The 14,105-nt window shown below is 35.5% G+C and overlaps 1 protein-coding gene across 5 annotated transcripts in view; it reads right to left on the bottom strand.

Annotated features, from left to right (window-relative positions):
• LOC149065437 (pre-mRNA splicing factor CWF19L1) overlaps positions 1-14,105 on the bottom strand; it is a 104,385-nt gene that overhangs the window by 79,112 nt on the left and 11,168 nt on the right. For 4 of the 5 annotated variants that reach the window (XM_089253798.1, XM_089253795.1, XM_089253794.1 and 1 more), the window contains 4 exons: positions 11,836-11,937; positions 11,508-11,713; positions 6,590-6,708; positions 1,802-1,880 (listed from right to left, as the gene is read on the bottom strand). In XM_089253798.1, coding sequence (XP_089109924.1) covers positions 1,802-1,880; positions 6,590-6,708; positions 11,508-11,713; positions 11,836-11,937 — 506 coding nt within the window. The remainder of the gene's footprint in view (positions 1-1,801; positions 1,881-6,589; positions 6,709-11,507; positions 11,714-11,835; positions 11,938-14,105) is intronic. The other variant, XM_089253797.1, reaches the window with a different exon arrangement.

Genomic DNA, 14,105 nt, shown 5'->3' with positions numbered 1-14,105 from the left:
TTTGTTGGATGTCAGGAATATCGTCAAATCTCTTTCCTTTCAAAGCGAGTTTGAGTCGTGGGAATAGGAAGAAGTCTGGAGGATTGAGATATGGCAAGTATGGTGGATGTTCAATTTGCACCACCCCCTTTTTTGCCAGGAACTGTTTGACGATATTGGCTGTGTGAGGGCGAGCATTGTCGTGAACAAGAAACCACGAACCTTGTTGTGCATACTGAGGTCGTACCCTGCGTAGACGTTTCATGAAACGGGTCAAAATTTCAATATACCTCGCAGTATTCATCGTCGTTCCCTCAGGTAGAAATTCCTTGTGGATAATGCTTTGACTATCAAAAAAGGTGATGAGCATCGTTTTGATGCGTGATTTTTCTGCTCTGACTATTTTCCGACGAAGTGATGCAGGAAAACACCATTCCATGCTTTGCCGTTTCGTTTCAGGGTCATACCTGAGACACCAGGACTCATCCTCAGTGATCTTTCGTTCGTTCATTTTCCTGTTCTCAGTTAAGAACCGACGCACTAATCAAGCAATTTGTAAAACAAGTCTTTCACGGAACACAAACGACACTCAACTGAACAACGGTGGCAGCAGATGGTCAACACCTGCCGCTACGCATGTGCAGCGTTTTGCTTCGCAAGTGTTGCCAGATCGGCCGTTCTAACTTCATTCACCGAACTTTATTGTCAGAGGTTGTATACCCCTAAACAGAATATTTTGCATTATTCTGTAATGAGCTCTCAGCCGACTGAAAATTTTCTGCAGTAAAAATAGTTGAAAAAGCACAGAAGAGTTTTTTTATTCTTCTTTTCTTAAAATTCTTCCTAAGATTTTTCTGTGATGTATGTCACAGCTTTTGATGCCTCCATTTTGGTCATTTTTGTTTCACCACAGTCATTTTCTACACACAAGGGCTAATTTGAGCCCAGGACCTACAATTTATTGCCGATTCTGAATGACAGCCCTTTTTTATGCTCACCAAGAGGTTGGTGCACTAACCCTTTGGTGTGGGACCCCCTGTGGTAGCAATCTTTTCTGTGCTCATGTCACCGTTTCTCTTGTACCCTGTGTCATTAAACTTTCTGACAAGGAGGAACCAGGTATCAAACTCGTGACACCTCTAAACATCCTTTGGTATTTTAGACGAGTATCTTATCGACTTGGGCTACTGCGCTGGATACCTCTTTCTTTAGAGAGAATGTATGTTCATCTTTTTTTTCAACCTTGGATTTTTTTATATATATCTCAATAATTATATACTTATCAATTGGTTATCAACAAATCAAATGACCATTTGAAAAAAATTCTGAAAGGACAATTGGTCACACTCAAAACAACTGAAACTCATTTTTTGGGGGCTCATGTTGTCTGATTAATTCCCAGAAAAAAGGCAATAAACTTTATATGCGTCCACTCTAAAATGAGCATTGAAGACTCAATGCTTATTTTTGTATCTGTCTGCAATAACCCTCAAGTTTATGGCTATTACAGTGAAAATATTGCATGAAAAACTATTCTATCATACGAGTACATTTGAAATCATGACACATTTATACACATAATCATATTCACTAAAATGTAACATTTCTGGAGAGGGAAAGTAAAATACACCAAGAGTGCCAACTATTTGTTTTTATTTTACCACTATAAATTATGAAATCACTGAAATTGTTTTATGTAATTTTGTAGGCAGAGCAATTCAAGTATTCAACACTACTGTATCATCACTATAATATTTTTCAATAAAAAGGCAATATCAATTAAATGTTTTCAGAATGTTTGCATAAAAAATTCAAGTCCCACCGTTATTTCTTCATTTCCAAACTTGCCCAAACCAATGAATGTGGTAGTATGAGAACAGTTGAAAAATGAATTGGAGCACCTGTAAAAAAAAAGAATAGCACAAGTTTATTGTTATTACTAATTTTTTATATGATTGTTACAACAGCAATAATTTATTGGACTTTTATTGTCTGATCAACTTGTATTTTTTCCTTTTTTTGTATATTTATATACCGTCAACAAGGACAACTTTACCATTTAGTGAAAAATATCAAGTTTTGCACCCTGCCAAGTTCCTGAACTAACCAATAAAGGTGCCAATGTTTTTATTGCCCAGAGAAGATATTGGTGATGATAGTCTTTTCACAAATTTTCAGCCTTACCAGTTGTTTGCAGATCTTCATCAGTGTTTTTTTTTTTGACCACTTGTTCAGAGGCAAGCAAAACTACTTGTTTTGACTGATACAGCATATAATTAATTCCCTTTCAGAATCACTTTTAGATGTAAATTTCAAGTTGCATTTAGGTTTAATAACGTAACCTGCAATGTCGCATCAGGAAGCTTGGTGAAAATGGGGCAACTATGCCAACCTACAATTTTGTCATTTTTCCCAAATTCTTGCATCTTTTTTTTCAAACTATCTATTTTTCATGTTTATTTTAGAGGTCAATCAGATGCTAAGAAGCATTAGCACCAAGTTCGGAGGCCGCAGGTATCAAAATTATGATACTATGCTGCAGCCAGATTCTACAGAAGAAAATTTATTTGAAACCAGAAAAAGCTGTTGGTGAATTGCACTTGATAAAGAAGGACCAATCCATTCCGAATACCTCTACAATGAATCAGATTGTGGGGAAGACTTGTAACAGGAAGTACAATTGGAGGAATAACAAACACAGCAGCGATGAATTTGATTGTGCGCTTTCTTTACATGACAACTGAATCAGAACCTGAGCAAGATACAGGACCTACTGAATAGCTTGGACAGAAATGACACACTCCTGCTATTCTCGCTTCTTCCCGGTGAAGATGGACATGATTCAACCACAGATGAACATGATGAATGTCAACCGGGTCCAGGAGCTTAATGGTATGGTTCTTAAACAAATACAGCTTGTGTGGAATGTTTGTTGTGGTAAAGTTCTTGGCGAAAAAAGTGTCAATCGTTTTGCTGGTAAACTCGCTCAATTCTATGGAGACAGGGAATTTGAATTGTCATATCTTTGTATAACTGATGGAGGGAACATTTTTTTACTTCCTAAATGAACCTGATGAAGATTGTCAAAGTACAAGACTTTGTGTACATAATTGACCTTCCTTACTATGAAAACCATGGCAAATTTACCTCTTCTGATAAAAATGTCAAAATTTCCTTTGAACTTTATGGCATTAAACCTTCCAATTTTAATGTTTTAAATATCTCTGTGGTACTTTTTTTTTTTGGTGACTTCCACTGGATTTAACACAGTTGTCAAAGTTGCTCTGTTTCCAAAGTAAATTTGCCAACACGGTTTTTTTATCTTTTTAACGTATGAATGTTTACTTAAGTTGTCGTGTTTCCACAGACCGTTAAACTAGAGATCAAGACTAATGGTTGATGATGATTTTGAAGAATTTGCATATAGTATCAACTGACAAAGCAATGTAAAGAAAAAAATGGCAAAAGTTATTTCAATTGACAGTAATTGAATTGAAATACCATTGTATTTGCCAGTGCTGAAAATTGTTTTGTGGCGTGACCCTGGGCAGATCATTTAGATCTCTTGGGTCAATTACATGGATATCTACATTTATTTACTTTCTTTGCCCCATTATGCTTTTCCCCTTTCATGTGTTGTCTTTCCCCTAATTCATTGACACAAAAATTAAAAAACAATTAGCAAATATTATATCAAAACATCAACACTAAACCGTTAATGTATATAATAAGTCTTCAAAATTCTTTACTTAGAATATTGAAGAACTAACTACCATGTTTTTTGGCATATAAAAATGCACCCATCCCCCTTTTTCTCTGTACGCTTGATGCCAGCACCAGGGCCATATTAAGAGCATCATGGGCTCCTGGGCCAAGCAATTTCACTGAGGCCCTACTTACTATATTATCGAAAAATTCAACTACTCATTTTTCTGAGGACTCTCTTCTCTTGAGGCCCCCGGACTATGCCTGGGTGGGCCCATGCATTAAAACGGCACTGACCAGCATATTCTTGTATTACAGACCTCTTTATTTTCAAAAAGAAAAAGATGCATCTTATATGGGGAGTCCATAATTAAAAGACCCTATTTTAAAGTAGCCTACAGTGAAACAGTCATCAGAAAATTGTGAAATTTTGTGGAGAACTTCATGAAGTGATGGGAATTTTTTTCAGGGGGAAAAAATTAATTGCACATGTCGTCACCAGAGGGCGTTTCACTCTGAATACCTGTAGTAAACGTGTAAATTTATGTGATGTCATGCAGCAGCTGTTATAAAACCTAGAAACATTAACGGAGATCTTGTTTCTGAATGTGTTTGCTGCTCACAATGACTATAATTTTACGAGATCATGAGTAGTATATACATGATCATGCTTTCTTGGTCAAATTATTTTACCAAAACAGCAATTCTGTAGTAACTGCTCTATGGAAATATCATACCTGGAAGAGGACTCGAAAAGGTCCAATGAATGTTAAAAACCTTCGTAGTATGACAGCAAAATTTGAAACAACATGATCATTGGCTGTTTGTCCTGGAAGAGGAAGAAAACCTGTATCTATAGACACAGAACAGGAGGTTTCGTTTTAGGTGGAAGAGGACAGAGCTTTCAATTTGCGTGGTTTCACCAGTGTCAGGCGTGTAGCACAGGCGTTGAATAGGTTATGTTCAACTGCCCATATTATCATGTGGAAAAAATATCCTCCGATATTATCCGTAGAAACTGTCACTTGTGCAGCAGTTGCTTCCACATGGTTATGGCACTCGATTCTGGTTCTCACTGCAGTTTCTAGCTCATATCGAGGTAGATTCAGAATGGCCTTGGGATATCTTCTGAACAGACGAAGAGCATTTTCACTTGGATGGTGCAGTCAATACTCACAACTGCCGAATTTGGGAACCAGAAAATCCGTACACTATCTTAGAGATTCCGTTGCATTCACCAAAAGTGATGGTATGGTGTGGATTTACTGCATCATTTATTCTCTGTTCCTACTTCTACGAGGAGTTACGTTCTACACATAAGCGGAGATAGACTTGGAAGTCTGGGGGGGCACATTCACTATTGTTGGGGGCACGATGATGATGTCAATTCATATCCTGTTGATCTAATGTATATATACATATATACATTAGATCAGTCGACTCCACGCCCCCCCCCCCCGTATCTCCGCCCATGGTTCTACAGGTCCAGTGATATGTTTGATCACCGGGAAGCGATATGCATTGCTGTTACAGAACAAAATTGTTCAGGCTCTGCAAGCACGTTACTGCCTTGGAGACACAATCTTTATGCAAGACGGAGCTCCTCCACACATTGCAGTGTGTGTTAAGTATGTTATTAAAACACATTTTACAGAAGAACGTGTCATCAGCCAACACTTCCCTAAACTATAATCTCTCTGATCCCTAGACCTTAATCCATGCGATTTTTGGCTTTGGGGGCATTTGAAACATCTAGTAAGCCGTGAAAATCCCAGAACTTTATCTGACCTTAAAGGATTTTATTTCACGCCACACACTGAACATTTACAAATACAAAAACAATGCCACAACAGGCAAAACGCCCAATGAGGTGGCTGAGAAAAAGATGCCCATAAAAATATGGATGTCATATATGCACGTATATGCACATATAATCTCCTCACACACTTCGGTCAGTTGTGGAACATGCCATCTTGCAATTTCATGTCATATCTGAAAATGATGGCCATCGTGTGGAACATGTTTTGTTGCAGTAACAATTGTAAAAGTGTTTAACAATTGTTAAAATTGTAAATATTTGCTAAATGTGTCATTTCTTAATAAAACACCCTCTGGTGGCGAACATGTGCAACTAATTTTTTGCCCCTTGAAACAAATTCCCATCACTTCGTGAAGTCCTCCACAAAATTTCACAATTTTCTGATGACTGATTTCCCTTGTATGTTACTTTAAAATAGGGTCTTTTAATTATGGATGCCCTGCACATTGGGAAATCTGTACAATAATTAAAATCAAAAAACGTAGACTATGAAAATCAACCAAGTATCTATAACTATACAACACTGTTGCTTATAAAAACCATAGAACATGAAATCCACCATCAACAGCTAAATAATAAATACTTGCCTACTTTCAAGCATGTATTTTTGTGTGATACTATAACAATGGATGCAAGCCTTTCAAATTATTTGATACAGAAGGAAAAGCCTATTAATTTTTTACCCCTGCAATTTTTTTTCTTCCATTTCAAATCATGATAATTGAATCATAAAAAAGAGGATGTCTTTGACATGATCAGAAAGAGATAATATGAGTAATACAAAGAAGGGGCTTGTTTGTTATTACAGTAATTTTATGCTCTTTAATAGGTACACATTGGATCAAGATCAACAGTTTAGAGCCTATTCCAAACAGCTGGGCAAAGACAACTGCGCAACTGGTATTCAAATTTAGACCTATGCAGCCAAAAGAAGTTGGTGCACTAACCACTTGGATACCAGACAACAAAGAGGGAAGTTTGGAAAGCATTAATTTAACATCACATCACTAAAAATTAACTCCCAGTAAATTTTCATGGAAATATATGAACCTTACACTCTCAATGCAATGTATTTTATTTACTAACCTATAATCACAGCGATGGAAATGAATGTTCTCTAGTCCAGCAAAATGGTAACAAGGTTTAACAGCGATTGCCAATGAAGATATCAGCTGAGAAGCATTCTTAGGAGAACCAACATCAACCTTAAAATTCAAATAAAATAAAATTATATAGTTACTCACATATATATCCAAAAGTTTTTATTTCTTTTAACTTCCTGTTCCATTAATACCTGAGAATATAATGGCTTAAAGGTTCACAGAGGTACACAGAGCACTACTAGCATATTTTTCATATCCAGATATGATTCAATGCATCTACTGATATTGGCTCATACTCATAATTTCCAAAAAATCTGATATAGTGATACCTCGGTTACTGAGATAATTTCATCATTTTACGGCCTCGGCTAACGAATGTTTCAGTGAAGTTGTTTTTCAACTTCTGAGCCATGGCATCAATTCTGTGCTCACATGGCAAAATGTCATAAGTCACTTTTTCCAAAAAATTGAGTTTGCATTCCAGAGTCTCATTCGTCAAAATTTTGGAAGGTGGCAAAATTTAGTCTTTCTCTTTCAGTTTATTAGTAAACAGAGGCAAATTGTAATTAGTCAAAAAAGCCACAGTATCACATTTTGGTAAAATATTGTTTACAAATTTACCATCGTGAAATTTTGAAAAAGTGACTAACAACATTTTGCCATCTAAGCACAGAATTATACCATAAGGTAATAGTCAACATGATAGCAAATCTTACAGACTAAGGTGTCTGTTATATGTAATTAGATATTTATTCACATAATACTGTTGGCCATGAAGACCTATACAAGAGTATGCGGTTGATTTATACAAATATTTTAATAACATTGAACAAGAAATCAGTGATCAAAAGGAGAATCAATAATAGCGTAGGGGAGATGGTTCCATTCAACTATGGTATGAGAAAAGAAGCTGTATTTAAAGTAGTCAGTAGAAGCAAAAATAGGTTGTATTTTATGGGGATGATCCAGTGTATTGGTAACATAAGATGGTTTGGCTAGAATACCTGAAGTATCAAAGTTAAGATCACCATTGAGAATCTTATATAATAGGGTTAGTTGGGAAATAAGTTGAAGAGAAGGGGTGTGTATATTGAGTTCGTTTTCAGGTTTGGACATGGAAGCAAAAAGTAACCAACAGTCGTGAATGAAACAGGTGGATTTATTTTGGATAGATTGGAGTCTTTTATGTTAATGGAAGTGTAGGGGTTCCAGATTTCATCTGAGCAGGAAAGTACGGGAGAGAGATAGCTTTGATAGCAGAGTAGTCTGATATCCCGAGTGGAGTGTTCAAAGTTGCGACAGAAGAAAAGTTTATTGAGACATTCCTGGAATACATAATCAACATGTTTATTCCAACGTAGGTCAGCTGAGATTTTGATGCAGAGTTACTTAAATTGAGATACTTGGGATATAGTTAAATTATTGATCGAATATGAGAATTCAAGAGGAATTAATTTATGGGGAACTCTTTCATGAGCACTGTTTTTAAAATGTTGATAGGCATCTGCCATAATGAACACCAATCAGAGATGGAAGAAAGATCATGTTCTGGAGAAGTTCTTAATCAGACATGATTGATGATGAAATAAATTATGCAGTCATCTGAAAAGAATCTAGTGGGAAAAGAATTTAATCTGAAAATCTAGTTGAGGGTTTCGGGAAGGTCATTAATATAAATTAAGAATAACAAAAGGGAGAGGACCAATCCCAGAAGAGTAGCAGACTTTACGGAGGCAGATGGGAAGTTAGGATCTTTAAAATGGACAAATTGTTTACGATAGCCTCTAACCATTCAAGTAATTGTAGGTTGAGGAGAAGTTGGTTTGTGAGGAACTTTATCGTAAGCTTTAGAGAAATTCAGGTAAATGATATCAGTTTGTAAGTTTGTATCAATGGCTCCTGAGAGGTCGTGGATGAAGAGGGGTAGTGGAGAGGGATTGTCTAAAGCTGTGTTGATTGGGGAAAAAATTGATGGAGACTAAGTGGGGATGGATTTCTTTTGCTACAATATGTTCAAAGATTTCACAACAGAAGGAGGTGATTGCTATTGGCCTAAAGTTAGAAGGCTGACATGATTTGTGGATTGGAATAATTTTATTGATTTTTCAATCGGTGGGGAGGATGGTGGCATTTAGGGAAACATTGAACAGAGTTAAAAGATAGTTGGAGACTTCATCAGTACAGAATTTAAGAATGGAATTCGGGATGAAATCTAGGCTTACAGAATAGGGTTTTAATTTTTTCAATAATTTTAGAAAACCCTCTTTGGAGAAAAATATTGAAGATGAGTTGTGAATAGTCAATGAATGAGTACTGTGGAGGGCCAGGGTCTATTGAGAAAATTGAGCAGAACACCAAATTGAACTCGGCAACCATCTCTGAAGGAGAAGATATATCTTTAAACTTTTGAGGCCAACAGATTTAGGGGTCTAAGGTAGCTCCAAAACTCCTTTGTAGGATTTATTTTTAAGTAATTGGGCAGCGAATGTGATAGGTATTTGGTCTTTTGGGTAAAAATGAGGTCCCAGAGGTCTCGAGTGGAGGCTGACATTACAAATTTACAGGGTTCATACAAAATTTCCTAAATAAAAATTAAGGAGTTTTTAAGGAGTCATGGCGAACTTCATAACTTATGAGTTTTACTGCAAAAAAAGGGCACTTATAAAAATTAATTTTGAATCTGCCACACAAATTTTCCCTTTTCTCAAAAATATATACGTAAAAGCGGTTCAGAAATTACAACTTTTGATTTGTTTTACCCAGTGTTAAGAATTCAAAAAATAATCAATCCACATACAGATAATCCACACTTTTTTCTTGTTACCAAAGTGTTTTAAAACCTTCAAGTTTTTTTGGTCGAAGGTATAACTTGTAATAGCGGCACATAAATTATAAAAATAGTAAGTGATATAAATTCCACCTCAATTATTGAAAATAAAAAAAAAAAGATTTTCTTTACAAAATTATTTGTATTTGCAGCAACTCTGTATTCACCTCTCAATGAAAGTGGATAAACACATACACAAAAAATTATTTAAAATTAAGTTTTAAACTGTTCCAAAGTGGGAGCAAATTTTAACACTTGTTATTTAGCGAAATTGACAAATTAGCATTCGTAATTTGGTGGACTAGCTCTTTTACTCATGGAATGACAATTTTTTTCATGAAACATCGGGATTTGACACAATGACGATAAACCATATTAATTACAGGCAGACTTTTTTTGTAAATGGAAACCGCCTCACATTGGTGCTCTAAATTTTGTTGACTAGAGCAGTGAGAGTTCTCAACCTTTGAAAGCCTGCAGCCTGGTAAATCTCTTTTGTGAAAGTGAAAATGTGTATACACAAACAATACAGAAAAGCAAACGTGCAAAGCAGCGCTAGATAAAACAATAGTAACTTTCAAGCAGAACTGTAAGCGATAGAAGCAGCTACACAATAACAAGTTTTAACAACTGATAGTCGCTCCTCCCTTCAAGCACTTTTGGATCCAACAAATAGAAACACAATAGTATGTGTATTGAGGTGGCATTTATTAGATAACCCAAAAATTTTCCTAGGTTGGTTTTTATTTTATATATATATTTTTTCCTTTAATAAATATAACCAGCCAGAGCGAGTCAACAAGATCAAAGCTAATCCTTAGCTAAGGCTCTCTCCAGACAATCCCCCATTGCTCGCCAATCGCCAAAATAGATTTAGAGCAAGACGACTCGGCCAGCTGGCAGTTATATATATATATGTGTGTATTTCTCTTTCCTCTATTCAAGTTCTTCATGCATTTTATGTCCAGAACACACGTGCGTACTCATATTGTCATATTCATGTTGCTCACCGAATAAGGTGCTAAGCGATATGACACGGGTGATCCCTAATTGTATATATTCCCCCCCCCCCACACAATATTTCTATTTTGTATATTTTCATCAATCCACCTGAGCGAATGAACTCAACCTAATAAAACTGATGCTGGCTTCTAATCCGCAAGTTATCAAACCCATTTGCTCACCAATAAGGTGTTAAGCAAGATGACTCGCTCCGATGGGTATTTTATATTTTACAATAAGATTCTCATTTCATTTTTTTTTTGTATCCTGTGTATATAATATGGCAAGTGTACGATAACAGATGAGATGGCATGTGGCTCCCTCCAATTGATTTTAAAATATACCTCCATCTTAATATACATACATTTTCATCCATCTTAACGAAACCCTGAAACTTTTCTCCAAATCCCAACCCCATCTCACCTGTAATCACCACAAAATTTGTTAATCGTGACAGTACCCAATTGTCCGGGGAAAATGTTGTAAAAATTTTTTTCTTCTTTTTTTTGACACAAAATAGTGTTCCGGACTCTGCCATGAAGCTGGGCTGGAAGAGATCACAGCAACGGGATAAGTGCAGTGGCAAAGTTCTGGCGTTCATTCATTCATTGCCAAAAAATTATTTTAGTTTTTTCTTTGGAGTGTTGATTGGATTATTACCAATCTTGAATGTTTGCACAATTAAATACATTTACAATGAAGAATAGTAATAATAATTTCTCTGGTAAATCAAAGAAGGAACCAACAATAAAGGTAAATAAGGAGGAAAAAGCAATGAATTTCTAAAGCATTTCGACACACTATAAGTGTCGTCTTCAAAGGATGAATTTGGTATTCTGGGCGGTATCTCAACAAATTAAACAATTTTATAAAATGATGGAAAATCTCGATTCAACTAATAAATGTGATACCTGAACAAATTATCTTCATTAGCCAAGGGAGGAGGGTATCACTGTATTTACAAAAAATGCTTCAAGATCGTGAAAAAATGGTTGACTTATTGAACTAGTGTTATAAAATCTGAGAATCATTGATCCAACAATGCATTAAGAAGCATAAAAAGTCAACTAACCTGGGTAGAAGCACCTTTTGTAATATTTTTTGGCCATTGTGATGTCAGTAGTAAGTCAACTTGTTTAAATGAAGGAAGTTGCAAACTTTTCTTGAATTCCTTCACTTCTTCAGCACTAAACTTAGACTTGCTAGACTTCTGTGATTCTGTTCCACTGAAGTATGCAACTTTTAGTCCAGATAAAGTTGACAAAATACCTTTCCTTCCTTTCCATACAATAAAAATGAATGAAAGGAGAAACAAAAGTTTTTGCAACATCTAATATACATGTTTATATATATTGATAGCATAAATATAAATTAACATATATTTGCCATAAAAATACTACCAAGGTAAATTATGTTATGGGCCAATTCCATTCCATCAATGAGTGGATAGTATATCTCATGTTCTGACTTACATGGTCCAAGTACATAACATGGTATTGGAGCTAGAAATTAGATATAAAATAAAAAATTTCAATTTTATGCTTTGGAAACCAGTACGACTATGGCAAGACGTGTGGTAAATGACATATAATTCCCAATTAGAAAATGAAAAACCTTCAGTAAAAAAGTTAAAGTTATAGACACAATTTCCAATTATTGTTTGGTATAAAGTAGAAATGTTTTCTGAAACTCTTGTCATAATGTGTGCAGATAAAAAATGTGTGTTTTATAAAAGGAAATACATGATACTGCCTTGTGCTTTCATATCCAACATTCAATGAGATATATGCAGCTTCTAGGCCATGGTTTAGGAAATTTGTGTCCTGACATGTTTCCCAGCGAGAAAAAATGCTCTCACACTCATGCACTTTCAGAAAAAACTCTCAGTTCTCCTTACAAGGTTGTCAGGGTTTTCTGAAGTTTGATGCCGTGAAATGATCCAAACAACTAATCATCATTAGACTTTACAGACTGTTAATCAGAGCCTTACATATCTAGTCAAACCTGTTAATACAACTTTTCTAAGACTGATCAGATTGAACACATGTATTATACGTAAAGTCCAGAGCTGGATAAACCTAGCTCTACCAGAGTAGAGTACGCAGTATCAAAAAAGTTCAGGTGAATCTGGTTGGTGATCTTGGTTCCAAGCTTTTGGCACCACTCGTAAACCCTTAAAAGGGGACAAAATGGTAGTAAATTTCCCAATTGCGATAGTTGTGTTCAGAGCTTTGCAGCTGTGTAGTTTTGAGGGCATTGTAATGGACTTGCATCTCAAAGTCTGAATTCAGATCTTCACAGGTGGCACAGTGAAGGTTGCTGAAGTTTTTTTTTGTTTTCTCAACTTGCAAATACAAACTGGTCTTCCTTTTGAAAAAATCTCAACACAGCGAGTAACAGACCTTACAGCATTCAAAGTGTGCACTCTGAAGAATATTCACTCAAATTCACTGAGGAATATAACTCAATTTATTAATATATTAGGGGTTAATGAAAACATACATTTCATTTAATTTCATATTCATCATACTGATTGATGAAAACCACCAAGGAGACACCAAGGTTCCATACCGGTTGTTACAAATTTCATCCTTTCCTTGCCAAAATGAAACATTTTACTATGATTTGGTGTACTGGTGATAACTTACCACTTGTGTATACCATCTTTTTGGACAGTTAACAAACTCCCCTATTTCTGGGAAATATGGAGTTTCCGAATATTTGTTGTGAGTATAATATACAAAGTATGCTGTCTTTCAAAAGTTGGGTGCGCGAATTCCATCGAGCATACCTGTCAATTTCATTGCTATGAAATTTTTGTGGAAAAGTATTGGCAAAGCCTGTATGCTTGAGGCAAGAAAATCTCTCCAAAATATTTGTAATCTGTTTTCTGTAAACGATTTTGTCATTTCTTATTTGAAGAAACAATACCAAACGTAAAGAGCGTGTTCATTTTTGGCAATATGGGGATAGCGCTATTAATTTGAAGTACTTTCGTTACACTACGCATAGGTATAAGATACTAAGTCCTGTTTCAATATCAGAGATATTAACTTTATAAGAAAAACGAGCTCCATAGAAAGAGACAGTTAAACTCGGTTATAACGTCAATAATTGATGGTCTAGACCAATTCCCATAGAGAGCAATGTTAATGAACTTTGCTTATAATGTTGATGAAAGCAACTATCTCGGATATAACCATAAATTTTTCGTCACTTTTGTTTGTTTCACATGCAATGACATTTTCCCAAGAAATTCTTAAGATTCGGGCTGATCATATCCAGGGAATTTACTTTTTTGTTCCATTTATACCTAACGTTGAAAAAAAATTATTATATGGTTTGGCGCTGAGACTTGCTTATTAACATGGCCACAATACAAAAACTTCCGTATTTTGCCCTCCCAGACTTTTTCTTATAAAATATATGTCTTTTTTTTATAACGCGAATCTAGTTTCAACTTCTAATCTTTACCAGAATTGGGAATGAAGGTAACTTGCATAATTTATAAATTGTGTTATATAATGAATCTGACTATAGATATTACTCTCACATATTTTCCAAGTTCATTCCCCCCCCCCCCATGAAATAAATTTTAGTAGACTTGCTGCAGTCTGCTCAGGGTTATTTATAAGCAATATTTGGCAATTTTGCAATATTTGGCAATTTT

The sequence above is a fragment of the Pholcus phalangioides genome, unplaced genomic scaffold (assembly GCF_987345545.1).
Source record: "Pholcus phalangioides strain wild (caught in Gottingen) unplaced genomic scaffold, Ppha-v1.0 ptg000039l_1, whole genome shotgun sequence".
Lineage (NCBI taxonomy): Eukaryota > Metazoa > Arthropoda > Arachnida > Araneae > Pholcidae > Pholcus > Pholcus phalangioides.
Note: the sequence above shows the minus strand (reverse complement) of the source record. Positions and strands in the feature narration are given on the sequence as shown.